The 27,996-nt window shown below is 40.0% G+C and overlaps 1 protein-coding gene across 4 annotated transcripts in view; it reads right to left on the bottom strand.

The window, feature by feature from the left end:
* ARID2 (AT-rich interaction domain 2) overlaps positions 1 to 27,996 on the bottom strand; it is a 171,756-nt gene that overhangs the window by 69,108 nt on the left and 74,652 nt on the right. For all 4 annotated transcript variants that reach the window (XM_032221274.1, XM_032221275.1, XM_032221273.1 and 1 more), the window contains 7 exons: positions 23,307 to 23,373; positions 22,975 to 23,225; positions 20,853 to 20,949; positions 20,350 to 20,559; positions 19,612 to 19,779; positions 15,504 to 15,579; positions 2,525 to 2,659 (listed from right to left, as the gene is read on the bottom strand). In XM_032221274.1, coding sequence (XP_032077165.1) covers positions 2,525 to 2,659; positions 15,504 to 15,579; positions 19,612 to 19,779; positions 20,350 to 20,559; positions 20,853 to 20,949; positions 22,975 to 23,225; positions 23,307 to 23,373 — 1,004 coding nt within the window. The remainder of the gene's footprint in view (positions 1 to 2,524; positions 2,660 to 15,503; positions 15,580 to 19,611; positions 19,780 to 20,349; positions 20,560 to 20,852; positions 20,950 to 22,974; positions 23,226 to 23,306; positions 23,374 to 27,996) is intronic.

Here is a 27,996-nt window from a genome sequence, read left to right on the forward strand (position 1 = left end):
TTGTCTCTATTTATGTCTTCACAAAGAGAATCATAATGATGGATCCCCAAAATATAATTTTGAAAAAGCCAACTATGATCTCCTAGCTGCTGACCAATCATCTCTTGATTGGCACATTCTGTTCACTGGCTGTAATATTACTGAAGACAGTTATAACACTTTCTTTCTCAAATTTGAAAGAATCATTAAATTATATGTATCATTAGTAAACCCAAAACAAAAAAACAAAAATAAATTACCCACAACAATAAGGAAGCTTCAATTAAAAAAAAATCACTGGTGAATAAACAAAACTAGCTACGTAGCTAAGATAAAACCAATACAACACCTTATGCCGCCAGATAAAGGTAGATGCACCAATTACCACTGCAGACAAGAGGAAAACTTCCTATGCACAAAATCCACCTGCACCTTCTATAATTTTGTAAACACTAAACTTAAAGACTTAAAAACCATTCCACCCATAAAAGGACCTAATGGGAAAGACTGCATTGATGAAGCCATTAAAGCCAACCTTTTCAACAAGTACTTCAGTTCAGTCTTTGTAAACAGCAATGGCTCATGCCACACATTTCCTAGTCGTACCACAACTAATCCATTACCCTACACTTGGAGACAAACAACTCTCTAAAAAAAATCACTTTGGTGAAAAAACAAAACTAGCTATGTAGCTAAGATAAATACAACACCTTATGCCGCCAGATAAAGGTAGATGCACCATATGGACTACTCAACTCAACTAGGGTAAAGCAATAAATCTAATTTACATTGACTTCTGCAAAGCCTTTTATTCAGTGGTATATGATAAACTACTATTAAAACTAAACTGTTACAACATCTCCGGATCCCTTCATAAGTGGATTGCTGCGTTCCTGTCAAACAGACAACAAATAGTCAAAATAGGGAGCATCTTTTCAAACCCTGTACCTGTTAACAGCAGTGTCCCCCAAGGCAGCGTTCTAGGACCCACACTCTTTATACTCTACATAAATGACCTTTGCAATCATCTTATAAGCAACTGCGTCCTCTTCCCTGATGACATAAAACTATTCAACACCACTGATAATGCTATTGCCTTTCAATGAGACCTTTACTTTGTGTCTGAATGGTCAAAAAAGTGGCAACTCCAAATCTCAACCAACAAATGTTCTGTCCTACACATTGGTAAAAATAATCAGAACACCAAATACAAGCTAGGTGGATACAATCTCGTAGATGACCATCACTCTGTCAAGGACCTTGGAGTACTCATATCAAATGATTTAAGTGCTAGAGTTCACTGTAATACCATCACCAAAAAGGCATTAAGAGTTGTTAACCTAATCTTAAGAAGCTTCTCCTCCAGTAACACTGTATTGCTAACTAGGGCATAAAAAACCTTTGCTAGACCAATTCTCGAATATAGCTCATCTGTCTGGAATCTGCACTGTATATCAAATATTAATACAATTGAGGGAGTCCAGAGATATTTCACGAGAATAGTACTACACTCTTCTGCTCGCAACAGAATAGCCTACACCACCAAGCTTGAAATTTTGGGCTTGGACAACCTAGAACTACGCCACCTACAGTCAGACCTAAGCATAATACACAAAATTATCCGCTACAACGTCCTAACAGTCAGTAGCTGACTATTTCAGCTTCAACCGCAATAATACAAGAGCACACAACAAACTCAATATAAACCGCTCCAAACTTGATTGCAGAAAATATGAGTGCAGCAACAGAGTGGTCAATGCCTGGAATGCACTACTAACTCTGTTGTTACATCTTCAAATCCTCATAACTTTAACCTTAATCTATCTACTATTGACCTCACCCCATTCCTAAGAGGTCTGTCAGGGACATGCATAAGCGCACCATTGTGCCTACTGTCCCTGTCCTTCTGTCCCCATTTCATTCATATTCATGTTTATTCTTATACCTATTATCTTGTAAACGATTGACAAATCAAATCAAATAAAAAAATAAAATAAAGAATTTTCTCCTGAGCAATAATTAAGGAGAAATGTAGTGTATATGGTTTGGAGCTTAACTAAATAGCAATATGACCACAACAGAGCTCAAAATTTCTATTGCTAAGTAAGACAGTTAAGGGAAGCTTTCTCCATTTTATGACCTTTTTTGCCACAGTTATTAAGTGAATCACTGTAGCTGTTGAGTTAGTAACTTGGTTGTTAAGTGAATCTGGCTTTCCCATTGACTTTGCTTGTCAGAAGGTCGCACAAGGTGATCACATGACTCTGGGACAATGCAACCATCATAAATACATGTCAGTTGCCAAGTGGGCAAATTTTGATCACGTGACTACAGGGGATGCCACTATGGTCATAAGTGTGAAAAATGGTCATAAGTCATTTTTCATTGCTATTGTAACTTCAAATGGTCACTAAATGAATGGTTCTAAATTGAGGATTACCTGTATTTAAAGTGAACAATAACGGAAATATATTTTTCTCAAATTTAGCAAGTATAGATAAAAAAATCCAACTAGTGTTTTCTTCTAGGAATGAGTTCCTCTTACCGAAGACATTTATAAAATCCAGTAGAAGTCAAAATTCCACCTCTAGCTAGTTTACTGCATGTAGAGAGATATTCAGAGTACATTTCAGCTCGGGAGACAGAGCAGTCTGAATTAACCTCAAAATGGGCATTTAACCTGGGGAGAGAATATAGAGGAAAAAAATTTGGATGAGTAAAACTTAATAAAGACTTCTTTTTCCTGACTCTAGAATAATTTTTGTCGGCCTGATACCAACAGTAATTTGGCCAATGCTTTCCAGCTCTTAAAAGTTTTTTCTACCTACTAATAATGAAACCATACGCATTACAAAAGATTCTCAATACATGATATATATATAATTATATTAGCATGCTTATAATTATAGACAATGTTCATATTTTACTTAACTACTCTTACTCTTTCTTCATCCAGTTTCTACCTCTTATCTCTAACCATTGATAAAACCTATTCCACATTAAGTAATATTCTGTATTTCCTTTATTTTTTATTTTCAACATCAATCTATCCATCTCTGCACAATCCAATATTTTCCGGATTATATTTTCATCTGGTGAGGTGTTCTCATTTTTCCAATATTGTACAAATATAATTCTCGTTGCTGTCAATAAATGTAACATTTAATATATAATCCTTTTATCATAACTTTCTGGTATTATACCTATCAAAATTTAAATGTATATGTTGCTTAGTCATCTTCTCCAACCATGTGTGTATTTTTGTCCAATATTTTCTTGCCTACATACATGTTCACCACATATGGTAAGTACCTGGAGTCTGGTTGCATTTCCAACATTTGGCGGACATGCTGTTAGACATTTTTGCTAGTCTTGTCGGTGGCAAATGCCACCTATAAAACTTTTTATAGAGTTTTTCTTTATATGCAGTACTCATTGTCAGTTTATAATTTCTATCCCAACATTTTTGCCATTTGTCTAATTTTATGGTATATCCAAAGTTTTTTTGTCCATGCTATCATTGTTTCTTTTACTTGTTCATCTTCCATTTTAAAATTTAATAAGTAGTTACCGTGTTTTTTGGAGTATAAGTTGCTCTGGAGTATAAGACACACCTTAGGTTTTGGGGAGGAAAATAAGAAGAAAAAAAATTCTGCCTCTGCCTCAATTTTCCCTATCAATCTAGTGCCAGTTTCTAATGATTCTTCTAATATAAAAACTAAGTCATCTGCAAATGCTTTTAGTTTATACTTTAAAAAAAATCCCATTCCTTTTATTTAGCAATAGCAGTTAGACTTATATACAGCTTCATAGGGCTTTCAGCCCTCTCTAAGCGGTTTACAGAGTCAGCATATTGCCCCCAACAACAATCCGGGTCCTCATTTTACCCACCTCAGAAGGATGGAAGGCTGAGTCAACCCTGAGCCGGTGAGATTTGAACAGCCGAACTGCAGAACTGCAGTCAGCTGAAGTAGCCTGCAGTGCTGCATTTAACCACTGCACCACCTCGGCTCGATTTCTGGATCCTGTCTAATATTTCTAGTTAACACTTCCAATGTTAATATAAATAACAGTGGGGATAATGGACATCCTTGTCTCGTGTCTTTTTTTATATGGAAATTTTCTTTCACATCTCCATTCACAATCACTTTTGCTCCCTGGTTTGTGTAAATTGCCTTAATCATATTTATCAATTTTTCTCCAAAGTCCATAGATTTTAATTGTTGCACCATAAATTACCTATTGACATTATCAAATGCTTTCTGAGTATTTAAAAAGATCAATGTTAGTTGTTTTTCACCATGAACTTCCTAGTATTCTAGTGTATCTAAAATTATTCTCACATTGTTTCTAATTTGTCTTTTCGGTAGAAATCTATTTTGGTCAGAATATATAAACTCATTCAGAAATCTCTCGAGTCTTTCAGTTATTATTGAGGCAAATATTTTGTAATCTGCATTTAGTAAGGATATTGGTCTATAGTTCTTTATTTTTGTTAGATCTGAATCCTCTTTTGGAATTAAACTGATATTAACTTCCGTCCATGTGTGTGGTATCTTAGCTTCTAATAATACTTCATTATATACCTCTAACATTGACAAGCTCAATGTATCTTGTAAATCTTTATAAATTTCTGCTGGCAAGCCATCTGGACCTGGTGTTATTATTCTTTTATCTTTTAATTGCTTCTATTAATTCTGCCATTGTTATTCTTTCATTCAAAGTTAAAAGTTAAAAGTTAAAAGTTTAATAACATTTATATACCGCCCAATCCCGTAGGACTCCGGGCGGCTTACAATACAGAAATAAAATAAAAAAAATAAAATACAGGGAAAAAGAAAAGATAGATTTAAAAACAACACATCATACACTCCGTTCTAAATGGGGCTGGACCGTATTTTAGGGTCAACAGCCCCAGGCCTGCCGGAACAGCCAGGTTTTAGTGGCTTTCCGGAAGGTGAGAGAGTGGGAAGGGTCCAGATCTCTGCGGGTAGATCGTTCCATGTATTTGTCAGGCCTGCAGCGGTTCCTTTAAGAATCTTTGGCCTGCCACACTCTTATTAAGGGGGGGATTTAGCAAAGGGTAGAATGTGTTGTTTTCAAAATAAAAAAATCCTTCTTAGAAGCTCAAGGTCATCTTTTGTCTCCCACCCTTTACACCTGACCGGAAGCAGTTAGGCGTAGACGCCAGCGTGGAAGAAGATTGGACCATGTGATGGACTGTGGATGTTGGGGCAAGATCATGAACTTTTAACTGGGTGGGATTCTGATGTAACTTCCAGAGTCGGAATCCCATAGCACTATGCCAACATGCCTGCTTTATTAAATTGGAACTTTAAGCATAGTTTTGGCTTTGACTCTGATTTAATTTTACATGGTATCATCATTCCGACTCTCTACTAAGATAAGTTATCAGCATTACAAGCTGGGGATGGGAAAATACGAAGAAGGCTCTAACCGATGCGGCAGAAGCCTACAAGAAGCAAGCTGATAAACATCATTCCCTCCAACCCCCTTAGGGTGGGGGACAAAGTTTTTTTATCTACGAAATAGCACGTTCCCAGATAACTGCTCCTGGACAAACCCAGAGAATGGGACCGCCACCAGGTCCAGCCCCTCAGCAATGCCTCCCCAGGCTTTTGCCCAACCGATGGGTGTGAGTCAACAGAGGGGCTTACCACACCCAGCAGCAAACCAACAAGCTGCCCCTGTTCAACCACCAGCGGCCCCTCCTCCCACACCCCCATGGTTCTGTGCAACATTTGATGGGTCCCCAGATAAGGTGGCTTATTTCCTGAATCAAGTAAGGGTGTACGTTCATCAAGTGGGGCCACGATACCCATCTGATCGAGAGTTGATCCAAGAGATAGCAGAGGGGATGAATGAAAAGGAGTCTGCGCAGTGGATAGCAGAGCTCCACGAGGAAGCGGCTCCTGAGCTAGATGATATAAATGGGTTCATCCAACTGATGCGCACCAGGTTTAGTGATGTGGCCCAAAATGTGGATGCTGAAGACCAGATCCACGAATTGCGACAGGCTGGTCGTCCTGTGAAGGAATTAGTTTGGGAGTTCCGGAGAATAGCTGGGAGATTACGCTATTGGCAAGAAAGACTCCTGGTCTACACATTCAAAAAAGCCTTAGATCCCAAACTGAAAGAAGCTTGTGCCGTAAGGGGGATCCCGGAACGTTTCCAAGATTGGTATACCACTGCAATCATACTAGACCATGAGATTAACACCTATCGAAAGCCTGGTACCGGAACCCCTGCCAAAAAGCCTTTGGGCCAACGTACGGAGAGGCAGCGAACTGAGACGCCTCTACCAACCCCCCTTGGGGCCTTCATAAAGTGCTACAGATGCGGTCAGATGGGGCACAGAACAACAGAATGCCTGGCCAGCTCCTGTTCCACAACAGCACCAACCACCTGCCAGCGCAATGAAGAAAAAATGAAAAAAAGCCACCCGAAAGGAGCCGTTTACTACAGCAGCCAATGGAGGCAGAGAGCCCTGCTATTGAAGAAGCCCCTGGGGCCTCGGAGGAGGAGGATGAAAATGCCAAAGCGGACCCAATGGTGAGTGCACCTATTCCCTCCTTTACCATAAAATCCCAACTCCAAGTGCCCAGAACGGGGGTAGAAGGGGAAGTTGGGGCAATCATAGACACCGGCTGCACCAGATGCTTAATCAGCATGTCAATAGTGGAGCAGCTAGGTATACGCACAAGACCCCTAAACCACCCTATTCGGTTCAAGCAAGTAGATGGAGCCCTAATTGGGGGTGCTCCTGCCACAAAGATCACTGAATTAGTAAAGTTGAAGATAAGCCACCATTATGAGTTCCTCAGATTCATTGTAGCTCCCAAAATGCAGGAGTCAATTATCTTGGGACTAGAATGGTTGGACAAGTGGGCACCTACTATCAAATGGGAGGATGGTGTTAGAAAATTGATCATTGATTTTGGCCGGTTACCAAGGAATTCTGGGAGTTGAAGTCCACAAGTCTTAAACCTGTCAAGTTTGAACACCCCTGTGGGTTTTTTTTTCTAAAGGGTTAGGGGTGCAAGGGTCTTGTAACTTGACAGCTTTAAGACTTGCACACTTCAATGCCAGAGTTCCTGAACCAACATGACTGGAGGAGGAATTCTGGGAGTTGAAGTCCACAAGTCTTAAAACTGTCAAGTTTGAATACCCCTGCGGAGTTTTTTTCCTAAAGGGTTAGGAGTGCAAGGGTCTTGTAACTTGACAGCTTTAAGACTTGCATACTTCAAATGCCAGCGTTTCTGAGCCAACATTTTGGTTGCTAAGCAAAAGCGTTGTTAAGTGAGTTTCACCACATTTTACAAGTTGGCCACACCCACCAAGTCACATGGCTGGTAAGCCACTCCCACCTGGTCACATGACTGGCAAGCCACTCCCACCCGGTCACATGGCCAGCAAGTCACTCCCACAAAGCAGACCCACCTACAGAAGAGGTTCTAAAAATTTTTGAAACCCACCACTGGCAACAACGCAATGTGTGGGGATTCGATCATCCTAAAGGGTAAGGCTTTTATCGATCTCAAATCTGCTTTTCTCTACCCTTCCCCACGGCAGGGCAGGACTAAACATATGTCTCTGCGCTTTATTTTTTTCCCCCTTCCCTCTGACCAGCGATCACACAGAGCTGCTTGGCCCAAGGAGCGGCAGTCAGCTCGCTTCTTCTCTTCTCTTCTTCTCTTCTGTGAGGAGACAAAGACACATGGGGGCTGCTGAACCGTCAATGCTGAGCTCGACCAGGAATGGCCCATTGGGCGAGGAGGGGTGGGGATCCCTTCCACTTGGATTAACGGTTCCTTGTGGGGGTGCCTGAGCGGCAAAAGGGAAGCCCAAAGAATACGACCTGGCAAGACTGCCTCCTTGAAAAACTGGGTTTGTTCACAGCTCTGCTTTTCGTGTGGCATTTTTTGGCAGATTCCAAGCATGGCTTTCTTTCCCAGTTATTCAAGGCTTTTGTATATGCCATCTTCATTTCCTCCTGCAAATGATAGGTGCCTCAGAGGCGCTAGATTTTTTTGGATTCTAGATTGGGAAGTTAAAAATCTGGAATGGGGTACAATCAAACTTTATTCAAAGCCTTCTTTGTACTCCTGAGCTAAGCCTCCTGAGCTGCGGGAAGTGGCTGCCAGCGATGCCCTCAGGGCAATGACGTTGTGAGCGGAGAAGGCTCAACCCCCTCAGGAGCCACCAAGCCTTTGCCGCCCTCCTGACACCCGTGAGGATCGTGGCATTTTCAGGCGGCAGATCCCCTCCCGGATTCCAAAAACAGTGCGTGCAGAAGGTGGTGCCACCTGAAAGCTCTTTCCTCCATGATTCTCACGTTTCAGGTGGTGGATCTGGCCAGAGGAAAAGAGAAGGCACGCCTGTGGTGGGAGGAGGCTCAGAGAGTGTCAGAATGGCGGCAAGCACTTGGCAGCTCCAGAGGGGGGCTTCAAAAGGCTTTCAATGCAATTCCCTGGGCCACTTCGGGAATCAGGCTCCATGTGGAAGTGAGGATGCCCGCTGCCTAGAACCACCTGAAAATCTGACGTGCAGACCTGGTGGGCGGGGCTACATTTGGCGTATAAGACGCACCCAGATTTTCACCATCTTTTTGGGGGTAAAAAGGTGCGTCTTATACTCCGAAAAATACGGTATGTTAATTATCTCCATTTTGATTTTTAAATTCATCTTTCAACATCTTCTTGAAAACTTCCAGTGTTGGAGGATTAACAACTTCTGGAGGCAAGTTGTTCCATTGATTAATTGTTCTAACTGTCTGGAAATTTCTCCTTAGTTCTAAGTTACTTCGCTCCTTGACTAGTTTCCACCCATTACTTCTTGTCCTACCCTCAGGTGCTTTGGAGAATAGTTTGACTCCAAACTTTGTGGCAACCCCTGAGATATTGGAACACTGCTATCATGTCTCCCCTAGTCCTTCTTTTCATTAAACTAGACATATCCAGTTTCTATAACCGTTCTTCATGTCCCCTAATCCAGTCCCCTAATCATCTTTGTTGCTCTTCTCTGCACTCTTTCTAGTGTCTCCACATCTTTTTTACATTGTGGCAACCAAAACTGAATGCATTATTCCAAGTGTGGCCTTACCAAGGCATTATAAAGTAGTATTAACACTTCACGTGATCTTGATTCTATCCCTCTGTTTATGCAGCCTAGAACTGTGTTGGCTTTTTTGGTAGCTGCTGCACACTGCTGGCTCGTATTTAAATGGTTGTCCACTAGGACTCTAAGATCCCTCTCACAGTTACTACTATTGAGCAAGGTACCATCTGTACTGTACCTGTGCATTTTGTTTTTCTTACCTAAATGTAGAACCTTCCTTTTACAACATTGGATTTCATTTTGTTAGATAGCGCCCAATGTTCAAGTCTGTCAAGATCCTTCTTTATCTTGAGCCTATCTTCTGGAGTGTTGGCTATTCCTGCCAGTTTGGTGTCATCTACAAATTTGATGGGTTCCCCATCTATCCCCTCGTCCAAGTCATTGATGAAGATGTTGACAGTACTGGGCCTAAAACAGAGCTTTGGGGTACTCCACTGCATACTTCCCTCCATGTAGATGCAGTTCCATTGAGGAGTACATGTTTAATGCGGTTGGTCAGCCATTTACAAATCCATCTGATGGTGATGCACACATTTTTCTACTTTATCTAGTAGTAGGCTATGGTCTACTTTATCAAATGCCTTGCTGAAGTCTAAGTAAACTATACTGACGGCATTCCTCTGGTCCACTAATTTTGTCACTTTGTCAAAGAATGCAATAAGATTAGTCTGGCATGATCTGTTTTTGACAAACCCATGTTGGCTTTTGGTTATTACTTTGTTAGTCAATAGTGTTTGTAATCCACGAAGATTCAGATGACATTTTTCTCTGTAGCTGCCACCTATCTCACTTTTTCCCCAAATTGATTTATAAAACAAACTCTGTCTTCAATCTGTTTCTAAACACCAGGTGCAGCAGTTCTCAAAACAAAGTATTTAAGTCTCTTCCAAAATATTTCTTGTATGTATTAACTTTGCCCAGTAGGTATCAGCCTTACTCTTTTTACCTCCTTTCCACTATGAGTTTAAACATCAAAAAAGAGAGGGAAAACTTTAGCTTATTATAGACAAAAGCATAGGGAAAATAAATCAATAAAGTGCATATTATCCATATCCATATCTTAGGTTGTTGTCAGCCTCTGCTTTGCTGCTGCTTCGGCTGCCATTGAAACGGGGAGGGGGGGTATGGTATTTGGGAGGGGACTACTAATTGTGCTGGAGGAAGATTCTGGAGTTTCTGCTGCCTGTCTTACTGCGCATGCGGAGGCGGTTTCCCGCCAAGGCCAACGGCACCGACATTCCATCTTGGTGATGCCTTTCGAAGTTATCTCGCACCTGACACTTGGGAGAATTATGATTGGACTGTGACTGGGATGCCAAGGGGTGGGGAATGGGTTATTCTATATATCATTTGCTTTCGCGCCTAAATAATCAGTCTTCGCTTTGCTATGCTTCTGTTTATTTATAATTAGTAAAAGTACACTTGATTTCTATCAATGGAGTCTTGTGGTTTTCTTTCCTGATTATCCAAAGAAGGAGTGCTGACAATAAGCGAAGACTCACTCACACCCCACCAGGAGTTTTCAACCTACCATGGGGGGTGTACTCACAAGAAGGAATGAAGAAAATGTCATTGCGAGCGAGTGATGAAGAGGAGACTGAAAGGGAAACTGCAGACCCATCTTTACCTGAAAGGCTGGCTGGCCTAAGAGTAGAAGAGCCTGCGGTTCGCCCCCAATGGACTTTGGGAGTTGGGCAAAAAGAGGATTCTGAAGAATTGGATGCAGGAGTTACCATAAGGAGACTGAAAAAAAAAACCAGCAGACTGGGAGGAAGCTATGACCGAGCGGAAGACCCGAGGGAGAGCGATGGAAAGGGAGCAAACGGAAGAATTTGAACAAAGGTACTCCATGCATAAATTTAGGGAGGGTGAAGAGGCCGAGGGAGGATAGGAGCAAGCAAACCCAGAAACAGCCTCCCCCCTCCAGCCAGGGCTGCTGCCAGAGTAGGGGGGGCCCCCAGAAGACGCAGAATGGCAAAAGTCCCTCCCTTAACAGTAAAATATAACGGTGATGCCAAGAGGTTGGGCCTTTTCGTCATTCAGATTTGGAATTACATGGAAATTTATGGCCCAGATTTAGAAACCGATGAGATGAAGATGAGAATGGTTTTACTTTCTTTGGAAGAAAAGGCGGCCGATTGGATGGTGAGCTTACACGAATGTAATTCCCCTCTCCTGAAGAATTTTGATGACTTTATGGCTGCACTGAAGAGGAGGTTTGATGATCCACTGATTGAGAAACGCGGGAAGGTGAATTTTATGGCCCTAAAGCAGGGAAATAGACCAGTGGCTGAATTTGTTCAGGAGTTTCAACAGCTTTCATCGTATATGAGGGGGTGGTCTGAAGAGGCCCTCCTGGATCAGTTTGCATTGGGATTAAATGAGGACATTTACCAACAATGCGTTAACAGACACCTTCCCAAGCAAATTGTTGCCTGGTATGAAAATGCAGCAGATGTTGAGCTAGATTTGATTAGACTTCAACGTGCAAAAGAGGAAAAAGCGGAGAGGTCGCCCCCCCCAGCTCAAAAAGCCCCATTCCGCATCAGGAGTGAAGGGAGGGGAAGCTCCGCCAGCAAGACCAAGCCTTTCACGTGCTTCCGTTTTGGGAAGGGAGGCCATCGCGCCGTAGATTGCCGCGTTAAACTTCCCCCGACCGCCCCACCCCCTGCCAAGAGGGAGGGGAAGGCAAGCAAGGCCCTGGGAAAGAAGAAGGAAGCTGCATACGCTGCTGAAAATACCCCCCAGCGTTTCCAGCCGGAGGTGGAGGAGGAAGCGGACGTGACCACCAGCTCCTCTGATGAATCCGATGACAACGCCTCGCCTCGTTGGGTGAGTTCAAATAAAGGCCCCATATTAATCCCAATTGAGCTAAGGGTACCACCTGCTGGTGCGACGGAGCAGCTTTCCGCTCTCCTCGACTCTGGCTGCTCTAGATGTATGATTAGTCCGGCAATGGTTGAAAAATTGGGCTTGAAGTTGGGGACTTTGAAAACCCCTATTGTTTTTTGCCAGATCGATGGGTCCATTGCAGGTGGGGGCCCAGCCAATTTTTACACTGAACCTCTAGAAATGAAAATGGGCACCCATTTAGAGTTAATCTCTTTTATTGTGGCACCTGGGATGGACAGACCCCTTATTTTGGGACTCCCCTGGCTTCGTGAATGGAACCCTCGCATTAACTGGAGGGAGGGGTGGCTGCGCATTCGGACCAGCACAGCCCCAGACGGGGAGGTCGAAGCCTCAGAGCCTGCTGGCTCCGGCCCCACTTTGGCCGCCAGGGTCCAGGAGAGAATTGAAGGGGAAGAGAAAATTCCAAAGGAATATTGGGATCTGAAAGGAGTTTTTAGTGAAAAATCTTCCGATAAGCTTCCGCCCCACAGACCCACTGATTGCTCCATTGAGATTTTGCCTGGGGTAGCGCTTCCAAAACCCCAAATATAGTCTATGTCACCTAGGGACATGGAGGAAATGAGGAAGTTTATTGACAAGAACTTGCAAAGGGGTTTCATTGAACCAGCCAGACCCAAGGTGGCTGCCCCTGTACTATTCAGAGAAAAGAAAGATGGCTCTCTTCGCCTCTGCGTGAACTTTAAGAACCTTAATTCAATCTCTTCCCAAAATCTCTACCCCTTGCCTCTGATGAAGGACATGCTGGCCCAACTTGGGAAGGGCCGCATTTTTACTAAACTGGACTTATGGGAGGCATAATATAGGGTCTGGATTAAGGAGGGGGACGAGTGGAAGACTGCTTTCAACTGCCCCCTGGGTTGCTTCCAATTCCGTGTAATGCCCTTTGGCCTGCAGGGGGCGCCTGCAGTTTTCATACAATTAATTAATGAGGTTTTGCATGACCACCTCTACAAGGGCGTTATCGTATATTTGGATGATATCCTTATTTACACGCAAACACATGACGAACATGTCAAGTTGGTCCGCACTGTCCTAAAGAAACTCCGAGCCGCAGAGCTTTATGCCAAGTTGTCCAAATGTGAATTTCACCAGGAGAAGATAGACTACCTTGGCTATCGTATCTCCCACGCAGGTGTGGAGATGGACCCCGCTAAAGTCAAGGCGGTCACTGAGTGGGAGGCGCCCCGTACACGCAGGCAGTTGCAGAAGTTTTTGGGTTTTGCCAATTTCTATCGTCAGTTCATCCCTTCTTTTGCCAAAATTGCACTTCCCATCACTAATTTGTTGAAGTCCAAAGGTGGGCCGAAACCCAAGCCTAGCAAGCTGTTGAATTGGACCATGGAGTGTCAAGCTGCTTTTGAGAAGTTGAAACGACTTTTTGCAGAGGAGCCGGTTCTGAAGCACCCGGACATGGACAAGCCCTTCGTCGTTCAAGCTGATGCCAGCGACGTGGCGGTGGGGGCCGTATTGCTTCAGACCAACAACCAAGGTAATTTACAACCTTGTGCCTACACCTCTCGTAAACTCACAGACACTGAGAGACGTTGGGCAATCTGGGAGAAAGAAGCATTTGCTGTTCGTTGGGCTTTGGCCACATGGCGCCATTTCCTGGAGGGCGCTAAGCACCCGTTTGAGGTGTGGACTGACCATAAGAATTTGGAGGCTTTGAGGATTCCCAGGCGGCTCTCCCCTAAGCAGATGCGCTGGGCTCAGCATTTCAATCGTTTTAATTTCACCCTGAAATACATTCTGGGGGGGAAGAACTTCATGGCTGATGCTTTGTCCAGACTCCCTCAATACAACTGCTCTAAGCTCAGCGTTGTCCAGCCCAATGTTCCCACATCAAGCCTGGCTGCTCCTGTTGTTACTAGACAACAGACACGCTGTAAGGTGGACGTGTCTCAAGATTTTCTTTCCAACCTCAAGAAGGCCCTTCCTCAGGATGATTGGTTCCAGCAGCATCAAGGTGAATGCACCATGAGGGATGATTTGCCATGGATTGGGGCGAAACTTTACGTCCCTGCCTCTCTTCATCTCGTTGTTCTCCAACGGGCTCATGATTCCAAGTTGGTGGGGCACTTTGGATTTGTGAAGATGCTGCATCTGGTGAAACGGCAGTTTTGGTGGCCCTCTTTGAAGGACATTGAACTTTATGTCGCCAGCTGTCCTGTTTGTGCGGCCGCTAAACGCCCGCCGGGGAAACCGCAGGGTTTGCTCCAGACTGTAGCTCGCCCTGTCGCCCCCTGGAAAGAGATTTCTATGGACTTCATTGTCGAACTTCCTGAGAGCCAGGGACACACTGTCATATGGGTGGTTACTGACTTGTTCTCCAAGCAGGTTTATTTTATACCTTGCCCAAAGATTCCTTCTGCAAAAGCCCTCGCTAAACTATTCATTTCTCACGTTTACCGTTTGCACGGCGTGCCTGATCGCGTCATTTCTGACAGGGGCGTGCAATTCACCTCGGTCTTCTGGAAAGAATTTCTTAAGCGCATTGGCTCCGCCCAAGGCTTAAGCTCCGCCCACCACCTTCAGACTAATGGGGCTTGCGAGAGGACTAATTCTGTTCTGGAACAATATTTACGTTGTTTCATCAATTACCAGCAAGATGATTGGGTGGACTTGTTGCCACACGCGGAGGTGGCTTATAATAATTCTGTACATAGCAGCACTGGTTTCACCTCTTTCCGTGTTGTGTTTGGCCAGGACTTTGTTCCTATTCCCGAAGTTCCTCTTGAGCAGCCGCAGGTTTCATCCATCTCCGAGTGGAGTGAGCGTTTGCGGCATATTTGGCCTTTGGCACTTCGTACTTTGGATGCTGCGCATTGCGCGCATAAGAAACAGGCTGATAAGAAACGTGTTCAACCTTATCAGTACAAGGTGGGTGATCAGGTTTATCTATCCACAAAGTTCCTTCAAACTACACAGAAATCAAAGAAGTTGGGCCCTAAGTATGTGGGCCCGTTTCCCATCATCAAAGTCATCAATCCTGTTTCGGTTCGCTTGCAGCTGCCCAAGCACCTCAACCGTGTGTATCCTGTTTTCCACGTTAATCTCATTAAACCTGTTCGTTTTTCATCTTTACGTCCGCCAATGGATCCACCACCTGCCCCCCTATTGATTGGTGGTGAACAGCATTTTGAAGTTCGAGAAATTTTGGACTCTCGAAAACAACGGAATCGGATTCAGTACCTGGTGGTTTGGAAGCATTTTCCCCAGTCTCATGCCGAGTGGGTGGACAAATATGCTGAAACTTCTGTTCATTATATCCACATGTATACTATGCACTGAAATAACTGAAGAAATTCTGACATGGAAATTATTTCCTTGAATAAAGCATTCAAATTAATTGATATTTCTTCAAAATAGAATATGTTATTTTGGTTTATATTTTCAATAATGATTGTGAAGTTTTAAAATGAATACAAAAGCTAGCTATTTCATGGGATATATCAACAGAATTAAATACTCACCACTGGCATGCAAATTTTTCACTGTCAATTTCTACTATTCCTGGTGGTGGTGCAACATGTTGTGGTGCTCTTGTTGCTATGAAAAGAAATAAGAATTATCAATTTTATATAAAAATATATATAAACTTTGGATAACTCTTTAGAAGGCTTAGAAACACTACTGATATGGTTCACTTTCCATTATCAATTAAGAATGCTATCCATGCAGAGAGATCAATACACAGATTGCAATTGCTCCAAATTTGGGGATGGAATTCATGAATGAAGATCTTTTGGTCACCTAGTAATTTTGCTATATTTTGCTGCCTGGAGACTCCCTGAAATCTAAGGTATGTTTCAAGATTCTAGTAGGGTGAAGCTACCCTACATCCTTCTATCTGGGGTCTACCCATCCTCTTCCACTTAGTCCACAGTTTCAGGAGGGATGCACATGGAGTGCTAAGAGAGGAAGGTGACACCCATCTTGCCAGCCAGGTCAGCCAAATCAACTTTGGTGATCAGTGGGTTAATAGATGTCACAGCCAGACTGCTCTCTGTTCTGAAAGGAATTATGTTATGTTATTTTTACTTACAGTACTAATAATTTAAAAATCTAGCTATCAAATATTGCAACTTTAATTAAATTAGACTATGAAGAAGAAAATAAGTTCAATCAATCATTCTAAACCTCACATGTTTACACATTCACAAGGAATTAAGAAAATTAGACACTGTTAAAGATTTCATTCATTCATTTTCATTTTATTGCACATCCATCTTACCACAGGGTAACTCAAGACAGCTTGCAACATTAAAAAGACAAAAGTATAAAAAAAACATAAATGATGTAAATAAAATACTATAAAGACTCAAATACTCAGTCCTAAAGAGGGGGGCAGGGAGTAGAATGAGAAATGGGGGAAGATGGGATATATTATTAATTTATCAACCACCTCCAATGTGAAACCCCTCCATTGGAGTCCCAAGCCAATTGGCAAGAGCCAGGTCTTTAGACTCTTGCAGAAGATCAGGAAGGTTGCAACCAATGTCACTCCAGAGGGCAAGATGTTCCAAAGGGCATGCACAATTGCAGAGAAGACTCTTCTCCTGGTCCCCACCAGCTGAAATACCTTAGCCAATGGGCCTCAAAGCATGTCTCCTCTGCTGGCACTGGTGGGGCAGGCCAAGCCCAATGGGATGAGACAATCCGTCAGGTAGCCTGGATCTATGCCATAAAAGCCTTTAAAGGTGATTACCAACACGTTGAATTGCACCTGAAGCAAACCGGCACCTAGTGCAGCTTGTGGAGCAATGATGTTACATGGGCATCTCTGAGAGCTCTGACAGCCCCAAGAACTGCCTGTGCCACCACACACTGCATCAATTGTGATTTCTGAATGCTCATCAGTAGCCCCATGTAGAACATGTTGCAATAGTCCAACTGCGGCATGACTTAAGGCTTGAATGACTGAATGCAGGGTTTCCTGATCCAGGATACGATGCAACTGGAGCATAAACTGAAATTGTGCAACTTCAGTTTGCACAAAGCTGTGACTTCCTCCTGCTCTTTGAGCAGGAATTGTGAGTCCAGGAGAGCCTCCCAAGTTGTAGACTGGATCCCTCTGGGGTAGTATCACCCCACCTAGAACTAAAAATGTCAAAGTCCTGGGTCTTGAGGCTCTATGTAGTCAACGCTATTTGGTCCTGACAAGGTTCAGTTGAAGCCTGTTGTGCCCCATCCAGGCCCACACAACCTCCAGGCTGGGAGTTGTCAACCTGCAGCCTGAGAAGCGCATGCGGCTCTTTGACCCCTCTCCTGTGGCTCCTGCGTCCTTCGCAGGCAATGCAGCCCTTTTCTTGCTCTCATTTCTTTCTTGGCTCTCCTGCGCCGTGCTTTCCTCCCTGCATCCAGCAATGGCTGCTGCTGCTGCTCCCCATTCCCCTCCTTCCTCAGTCAACACGAAGCTATTCACCTCACTGCACAGTGGCGGCAGCAGGAGGAAGAGTTGGTGTCCCTGCCCCCATGATCCCAGCCCATGAGGGTATTTTGCTTCTGGGAGAGAATGAGAGAGAGGGAAAAGAGAGGGAAACAAATCAGAAAGAGAGAAGGAGGAGAGAGAAATGAGAGAGCTGGAGGGAGAGAATGAGATAGAGGGAAAAGAGAGGAAAACAAATCAGAGAGCGAGAAGGGGGAGAGAAAGGAAGAGAAATGTAGGAAAGAAGAGAAAGGAAGAGAAAAAAGAAAGAAAAAAAGAAACTTTCTCAGAACTATAATGAAAGCAATGGCAAGCTAGATCTCTTACTAAGAAAACTGTAGTTTGCCAGAAGCACAAATTAGAGGCAAGTCTGAATTTTTTAAAGGAAATAACAGAGATGGCAAAAATGCATCTGAAAATAAGATTATTTATAATTTTGGATAATGTATTATATTCTCAAACTCAAAAAGAAATCAAAATATATATGCTATTCCTGTTAGTACAATCTTGCCAGTTTCTATCAACTTAGAGTTCACTATGAAAAGATTAGATTACAGAGAAGCAAAATCCCATAATTAATAACTTTATTTTGGATTTGTATTGAATGAGAAGGAAAGAGGGAAAGAGAATGAAGGAAAGAAAGAAAGAAAGGAAAGAAAGAAAAAAAGAAAAAGGAAAGGAAGAAGAGAAATGGAGAGCTAAAAGAGAGAAAAACAGAAATGAGAGGGAGGGAGGGGAGAGAGATGGGGAGATTTAAGATTTAGTTTATTTGTATGCCACCCTTCTCCGGGAGGGACTCAGGGCGGCAAACAACTCAAAAGGGGAAAAGGGGATACAAACACAATACACGTAATTAAAATACACAAGAGTCATACAGCCATACAAGTCGAGAGGGGAGGGGAACTCATCAACCCCAGGCCTGCCGGCACAGCCAGGTTTTGATGGCTTTCCGGAAGGCCTGGAGAGAGGTGAGGGTCCGAATCTCCGCGGGGAGTTCATTCCAAAGAGACCAAAGAGAGAGAGACCCATTTCCCACAGAAAACACAGCCATGAAACCTGGGTAGACATGGCTGGGGTGTGTGTCATGTGACTGGGTGGAGTGATGTTGGGTTGGCTATGCCCACCAAGGTTTTGTGGCTCCTGTTGTTTTCTTTTCTGTGGGAAACAGGTCAAAATGGCTCTTTGAATGTTTAAGGTTGCAGACCGCTGCTCTAGGCACAGCGAAAGGGCAAACAGCATCACTTGGGTGACCAGTTATAGATCAGATACCTCAACCCATGGTGACAGATGATCTCACCCAGCGGTTTCATATATATGTTAAAAAGGAGAGAGTACTGAGCCCTGCAACATGCCATTATTATAATTTTTTAGTTCTGTATTAGGATTTTTCTAGTAAACCAGGTGGTTTAAAACCCAGGATTCTGAAGGAGATAACAGATGTAATCTTAGAGCGACTGAATCTTTCATAATTCCTGTAGCACAGGGGAACTATCAGAAGACTGAAATAGAGCTGATATGGTTCCAAAAGGAGGAAAAATGGATCCAAGAAATTACAGGCCAATCAGTCTTTTTTTTACTATTGACCAAATCACCACAGCTCTTTAGATAGATGGTAAAGCTATAAAAAAATACAACAACAATAAACTGTGTTAAGAAGTATTGCAGAAAGAATACACACACACACACACACACACACACACACAAAGAGAGAGAGAGAGTACTTACAGAACATAGCAATGGCTATTTATGAAAATAAATCACCTAAGCATATCCCTACTTCTACTGCATAGAAATAATAAACTATACCCCCTCATATTTTGCTACCATCACAATTTAGAGATTCATGTTTCTATAATAAAAGACTACCAAATGTATCTAATCATATTCCAATATATAATCTACAGAGTTTTTAAAGATTTATCTCATTTCTATTATTTTTTATAAATAATTCAAGGTGATAAACATACCTAATTCTTCCTCCTCCTCCTATTTTCCACACAACAACAAGCCTGTGAGATGATTTCAGCTGGGACAGTGACTGGCCCAAAGTTACCTAGCCAGATATGATGCCTAGGAAGGACTAGAACTTATGATATCCTGCTTTTTAGACTGGTGCCAATCACTAAACCAAACTTCAATAGGATAATACTAACCTGGAGTAGCAGGGGCATGTCCCTGTGATGAAACTTGTTCCACTGCTTGTGGCCTAATTTCAGAGAGTACTTGGTGGTTGGTACTTTGATGTTCAACAAGTTTTACTACATTGAGTGCATCACCTCCAAATATCTGGATGTCCATTGAAACCAGGCATACTAATGTATCTATAAATTAGCATAAATTAATTTATTTTATTCCACTAAAAGAATTAATTTCAGAAAGTTATTGCATTAAGTTAAACTGAATTCATTTAAAGTATAGCTTTATAGCTTTGCTAGACCTATTTCTATTTGTTTTGGCATCATAAGCAGATTTCATGATTGAAATTTCCAATACCCACTTCTGTTTGTTTTATTTAAAAATTGAAACAGATTTTTGTATAAGCAAAAATGGTTTTTTATTAGTTGGGTTAGTCTATTGCTTACCCGTGACACATTTATTGATTCTATGTTATCCTTTGCACCTTACCAAAATACTTTAAAAGTTTACCATGATAGGAGCTATGCAAATTAAATAAATATAGTATCTACATAATTTTATTGGAACAAATAACTTTCAGTTTTCCAACTGTTTTCTGATCCTTGCCATGATTACCCATAGCACAGAAAAGAGGAATTAAGACAAAGGACAAGCCATGTATCACTTTACAGAAAAAAACATTAAACAAATGTTTTTTTGTTTAATACAAGTAATACAATACAAGTGTTTTGTTAAAAACAAGTCTGATAGCTCACCTATACTTTTATCAATTTTAGCTATTTTGCTACAGGCCACTTCACCCATTTCAGTGAGCATATAGAGCACTTCCAGAGCAGATGTAACAAGTAAAACATCAGGTAAAGTGAGATGGCAGATGATTTCTTTGTAAGATTCTTGATCTACATATTCACAAATTAAGACACCATTGTCTTCAGCTTTACAAAGATTACCCAAGATTTCCATGCCTGAAACAAACAAAAAACAGTGTTGTATGGATGTCACAAAACAGCAAAATTTGTTCTCTGTTCCCAGAATACAGGATAAACAGTAATAGTTTCAAGTTACAAGAACAGCAAGTGTCAGTTGAGTATTAGAAGGAAAAAGAAGTGGTGGTAAGTTACTTCACAATAAATATCTACAAATAGTTTAGATTTCTGTACTGAGTAGAAGGTTGGACTCAGTCTAAAGGATGGTTCTTCCTCTGATTTTTATAAAAATGATATTTTACACAAGATACTGTAATCACATAAATTCTTACCACGCATTTTTAAGAATCTATCTCTTGACATTAAGCACTTAGTAACAGTATGAAACATTAGATGAGTTGTTTTAAAATCAACAGGGTCCAAAAGAAGCTGAAAAATAGAAAGCAAGTATTAATGATTGAATGATTCATCTTATTCATCATTAATAAAATTAATATCATTATGGAAATCTTCCAAATTAAAGTAATACTTAAAACATATTGAAAATGTTATATCCTATCTGTGGCTTTCTATGCACTTTGCACTTAAATAGCTAGTTAATACTAAAATTAAAATTAAAAAAATATGAAATTGGTATCAGCAGCAGCAACATCCTAATCCCAAAGTTCAAATTTCTATTCAGTAACAGATCCAGTGTCTTAATTTTCACTTTTTCCATTGTAACCTCTAGCCCATTACTAGCGACAAATATGGTAATAAATATTTTCCCAGTTAGACAGCAATCTGTTACGTATGCATCTTAAAGAACAATGTTGTGTGACTCCACAGGACAATGTTAAAGTATCAAACACCTATCATCTGAATGTACCATGGATGAAGGACTAAAACCACTGTAACGCAATGTCTCCAACACCTAATAAAACCAATACTTCAGAATAGTTTTGTGAGGTTTCAAAAACCACCATCCAAAGAAACTAGTAAAGCCATACCTTTCTCAGTCAATTTCCACATTTTAACTCCAAATATTTCACAATATTGGATAATATCATTCTGAAAATTACTTAATTTGCATTACAGATAGTCCTTGACTTATAAAGGCAATTGGGACCAGAATTGCCATCGCTAAGAGCTATGGTTATAAAATACAATGTCATGTGACTGCACCATTTAGCAATGGCAATTCTGTCAGTGCCATTTCTTGTCAATAAGTGAGGATCACTCAGGGTATTAAGCAAGGATCTTCTGTGACTGCTATTTACGATTTCTTGCCAGCTTCTTTCTCCACTGACTTTGCTGGTAGGAAGCTGGAAGGGAACATTGTAGATTGTGATCATGTGACCATGGGGGAAACTGTGATGGCCAGAACTCCAGGGACTGGTTGTGAATATCATTTTTTCAGTGCCATCATACCTTTGAACAATCACAGAAAAATAGTTGCAATCCAAGGAATACCTGCATTTTTATTATCTATTAATTCAACTTTATCAAAGAAAAGTGAACAATTTTTCTTTTTTAGCTGAATGCAACTTAATGCTTTGTACGTGGGAATAAACACTGCTGAATACGGGAATGTTTTTAATACATATATTTGACATATATTTTTCTATAACTACAAATAGTATATTTTCTAGTTATATTTATCTGGATATTTTATGAATAGATTAATCTTAATTTTTTATTAAAATACATTTCAATACTTTAAAATAGTATTTATTGGTGCATGATTGCTAAAATGTAAGCCTTGCTTTAGTTGTTCTACCAAGTTTGCATAATAAATGTAAGAACAGTTTAGAATTTGAAGTAATTAATCTTATTCTTTTGAATGATAATTAACAAACAATACTGCTTGTTAAGAAACATGGGATAAACACAATTTTTAATTACATTACATGCTTATTAAGAATGAGGACAAGAGTAGTGAAACCTAAGATATATTTCCATTATCGTTAATTTGTAACTCTTTATATTAATAATCAACATTCTGGTTTTTTAAAAATGTTTCAAGTAGGAGTGTTTATACATTTTATATACCAGATAGGAATGTTCATTTCAGTAAATTATTTTTGAATTGTTATGTTCTGGATGTGCTAGAAGAAATTCTCTTAATTCTTCTAAAGGAAGCAAAACTAATACTGTTTTTCTTTTGTTTTTTAAAAAAAAGCTTCTAGGCCATCTGTCATCTAAGAGGTGTTTAACAAAATCCAAAGAAACTGTACTTGTATGTAACATAAAATGCAAAGCTTCATAGAAAAAAAATAGGATTCAGATTTAACCCATTAGCATTGTTATTTCAGGTTAGGTTTGGAACTAAACAACTTTATTTAATGATCTGAAAAATCACCAATACCAATATGTTTCCTTTTATATAACACACAATAAGGTAAGATAGCTTTTCACTCCTACTTCATACTTTAAGCTATTTAAATTATAGGTATCATTTTTTAAATTTCTTACCTCGGCAGCAATATTTCCTAAAGTGTCAAGCCCCAATTGTCTTAAAGAAATAAAATGACTATGAGAAGAGAGCAACAAAAAACGAAGACAAGTACGATTAGCTGCCAATAGTTTTACATTTCCCTCCTCAAAGGAGAGATTTCTTAAAATCACTGCAATCTGGAGAACTCTCTGTCCTTCAATATCATTAATGCCCAACTTGCGTGGTGGATGAAATAAAGACTCCCATATCCAGTCTTCTGATATAGTATCTATAAAAGTAAGATAATTATTTTAATAGTTCAGTTCAAGCTATACCAAAAATATTCTATTATTTATTGACTGCAACTCACCTTGAGATTTGTTTCTGTCAGAAATAAGGTCACGTACTTCATTATCCTCAACAATATCCTTCCAAAACTAAGACAAAAAAAAATTTTTTTTAGTGAGAAACTTAAAAGGGAATTTATTCCTAAAACAGTTGATGTGTAATAATGTAGGAAAATCATGTATTGCTCACAGTATTTATTTACCAGGAAACTTCCTGGGAAATAAGAAATAATAGAATTATATGGGTTAATGATTGTCTTTTGCTAAGTGACAAAATCATTAAATGTGGTATCACATGACCAGAACTTACAAAGGTAGATCCAATTGCGGTTAGTAGGTGAATTCTACATGACTATTAGGCACAATTTCACATGATCCTCATTTGTGACCTCCAGCCTCCAGTCTTTCAGTTGGCAACACTGTGATCACTGTAACTTGATTAGTGTCCTTATTAAGTGTCATCATAACTCCAAATAATCTCTGAATAAATAGTTATTAACTGAGGATTATCTGTATTTCCAAAACTTCTTTCTAATGGATCTTTATCTCTAATGGATCTCTATTTAAAACCTGAGGTGCTTTATACAAGCATCTCAGGTTTTCAATGGCAGATTTTGACTCTGTATACATATACATGCACATATACATACACAAATACATACATATATAAGATTATAATAGTAAAGTATAATTTTAGTCTGATTTAGATCCTTTAACTCAAAATTTAAATAAGATTAGTTCAATAGATATGAATTGTAAGATCTTCATATTTAACCTGTCTGTCTTTTTGAGATTTTAAATAAAATCAGCATTTATCATAAGTGTGAGTGTGTGCGCGCGTTTGCGTACAAGAAAATAATACTTATTCTCCCAGGATTTGAATAAATAAAAAGCATAAAAACAAGTTTAAATACTACACTGAACCACCAATTACACAATCTAATTGCCTATCATAAATGTAATTGTAGAAATAAAGTGATATTCAATCATAAATCTGATTAAATTTGTAAGACGCACTATACATGTAACATTAAAGAAATAATAAAACATTAAAAAGAAAATTAGAATTTTAAGCATATAAATATTTTTAGAAACAATGTTAACTTGAATTTTAAAGTAATTTAATGTTTCAACTGCTTTATATAAAACAGCTAGAGTTTGGAATGCATCCAAAATCTTAAACATCCAAGCATATTGAAACTATAGTGCAGCATTATTGGAATTAATGGTACAATTAGTTTCCTAAAGCATAATAAGTTCAACTGACGTTGTAGGTTAAACATGTTATACTTTGGTATATTTCCAAATGGCTAATCAAATATAAAAACATTTAACATTCCTGATATAATTATTATTCTTCCAATTTTGTGCGTATATTATTCTCGCTGCCATTATGATATGTATAATTAAATATTGCATTTTTGTCATATTTCCTTGTAGGTATTCCCAATAGAAATAATTCCGGTTTCATATCTATTTGCTGTTTAGTAATTTCTTCAAGCCATTTTCTTATTCTATTCCAATATTGTTTAGCCTTTGGGCATAACCACCACATATGGGAATATGCTCCTTGATTTTGCCTACATTTCCAACAGTCCGATGAGTTCGGGTACATTTTAGTCAGTCTCACTGTTGGGAGATGCCATCTATAGAACATGTTACACATATTTTCCTTGTAGGCTACTGCCATTGTCAATTTATAATTTTTATTCCAAATTTTTTCCCATTTCTCCAAAATTTTTGGCCCAAGTTATCATAATTTCTTTAACTTCCTCCTCCTCCATTCTGTAATTCAATAAGTAGTTACATAATTTCTTGATCAATTTATCCTGTGTACCTTGTAAAATTTTATCTAGATCTTGCGGTTCTGTTTAGAATCCATACTGTTCTTTATCTTTCTTATATCTAGCCTGTATCTGCATATATGGCCACCAATCAATGTCTATGCCTTTCTTTTAGTCCTAATCTTGTTTTTAATTCTCCCTGATCGTTTAGTAAATCTTTATATCTTTTTATTTTATCTATGTCTAATACATTTCGGTAGATTAATGCTTCATTGATAGCCAATTTGGAATTTTAATATAGTGTTTTTCTTTAATTTTTTGCCATACTTACAGCAAAGCATCCCTAATTAAATGTTCCTGAAAATAACTGTGGGTTTTATTTTTGCCATATAAATGTGTGCCATTCTAACTGTAAGTCATGGCCTTCTAAAATCAGCGTTCTTTAATTTTTAAAACTCAATTCAATCTTTGATCCACATAATTGCCGCTGCCTGGTAGTAAGTCTCCCAATCCAGGAGCTTGAATCCTCCTCTTTCTCTACTATCCTGCAATAGTTTCATTTTAATCCGTGCTTTTTTACCCGGTCAAATATATTTCATAGTTGGCTTATTTAACTCTTTAAAAAAGCTTTTACCTAATTTTATTGGTGCTGTATGAAAGAAGAACAGTATTCTTGGTAAAATGTTCATTTTTATGGCAGCTATCCTTCCTATAAGGGACAGTAGTTTTTTCATGTTTCCAAATCTTTTTTAATCTGTTGTATTAATTTAGTTTAATTATCTTCTTTGATTGAAGAACATCTGGCTGATAGCCAAATTCCCAGATATTTTACTTTTTGGTAACTTATATGCCCATTCTTTCTTCCAATTCTCTTTTCTGTTTTTTAGTAAGCTTTTTCGTAATGCCTTTGTTTTATTTTTGTTAATTTTAAGTCCTGCTACTCTACCATATTCTTCTATGTGTTGTACCAGTTCAGATCCTGTCTCTAGCAATTGTTCCAATATAAATACATAGTTGGTATACTTTCTGTACATCTCGTCTATATCTCTCCACATATGCCGTTTGTCCCTCTGCAGTACCTTTGCTAAAAGTTCTGCCATCTTCTCACCTAGATAATTGATGAAAAGGTAATTAAAAAACTATATGGATATTTGTTAGAGGTTAAGATAGAAGAAGAACAAGTTAAAGAACCTGTGATAGCTTGCGGGAAAAACTTTGGACATGGGATTGAATTAGAGAAGTGGCAGAAATTGTGATCTCAAAATTATAAAATGACAATGTCAACAGGACATAAAGAAATTTGTAAAGATGTTTTACAGGTGGCATCTACCCCCGACGAGAAAAACAAAAATGTTCAAGAACAAATCGGAAAAGTGTTGGAAACGTCAGCAGATACCAGGTTCATATTACTATATGTGGTGGACTGGCATAGAAGCTGAAAAAATGTTGGACTAAAATCCACACTTGGTTGGAGAAAATGATACAAAAACACATTTAGACCAGAGATCTTTTTATTGGGAATCATACCGGAAACATACAATAGAAAACTGAAATATTTAATTGTAAATGTGCTAACAGCAGCTAGAATTGTATTTGCTAAAAATTGGAGAAATGAGAAAATACCAGTGCAGGAGGAAGTTATTCATAAAATAATGGAATGTGCTGAAATGAGTAAATTGACATTTGAAATTTTATTTGTGGTTAGATAAAAAAATATGGAAATGAAAACTAGAATGTTGTAAATATAAGAACAATTGAATGATATAGAACATAAAAATATTTTACTACTAGAGATATTTGAGATGAACTGCTATGATGTAAATGATCCCAATACTTAATATCTCTTGTGGAAAATGAAGAATATTGGTGACAGTCAAATAAATGAGGTACAATAATAGTAATGTATAAAAATATATTTGATTTGATAATATGTGATTTTATATGAATTGTAAGTGATGACTATGGAAGGGATGCACAGAAACCTTGTAAACAAACGACACACTGTTTGTAATGGAAGTTGGTTTTAAGTTTTTTTGTTTTATTTGTTTGTGTTTGTCTAAAAGTAAAAACCTTTTTTTAAAAAAAAAGGAACTCAACTGAGTGACCATAACATCAGATGCCAGCCTCTTTGGCTGGGGCGCCTGCAGCCAGTCTCACTTAACTCAGACCCGATGGTCACAGGAGGAGTTGGAGAACATCAACTGGCTGGATCTCAGAGCAGCTGTTCTGGCCCTCCGGCAGTTCCAGGACAGGATAGCAGGCCATCACGTGCTTTTGTTGATAGAAAATGTGGCCACAAAAGTACATCTACCAGGGGGCACCTGTTCCAGAGCTCTCATGTGCGAAGAAGAAGCTAGGGCTCTGGGTGGAGACCAATCTCCTCTCCATAAGAGGAGTCCAATGTCCAAGCGGACGGGCTGACCAGATCGACCATTGATCACTCTGAATGGCATCTCCATCCAGACCTGTTCCACTGCTTGTCGGAGAGGTTCGGCCAGCACACAGCAGACCTGTTTGCCAGTCCACAGAACTCTCACCTACCGAGATTTTTCTCCAGGTTTCAGTCACCAGGCGCAGAAGGCGTCAACGCCCTTCACAGTCCTTGGCTTCAGGGGCTCCTGTACGCCTTTCCTCCACTCCCCCTCATTCCGAGGGTCATCAGGAAGGTGCTCGTGGAGAGAACAGAGGTTCTCCTTGTCACACACACCCCCACTTGCCCAGACACCCCTGGTATGCCAACCTGGTCAATCTGTCAGTGTCACGGCCCTGAAGAATTCCTCCAGACGTGATCTCTCTCTCTCAGCCAAAGGTTCATCCAGATCCCCAGTGGCTCCAGTTGACAGTTTGGCACTTGAGAGGGACAACCTGAAAAGGGGTGAGTTCTCTGGGAGAGTCATCCGGACTATTCAGGCCTCCAGACGCCAATCAA

Source organism: Thamnophis elegans, chromosome 7, assembly GCF_009769535.1.
Source record: "Thamnophis elegans isolate rThaEle1 chromosome 7, rThaEle1.pri, whole genome shotgun sequence".
NCBI lineage: Eukaryota > Metazoa > Chordata > Lepidosauria > Squamata > Colubridae > Thamnophis > Thamnophis elegans.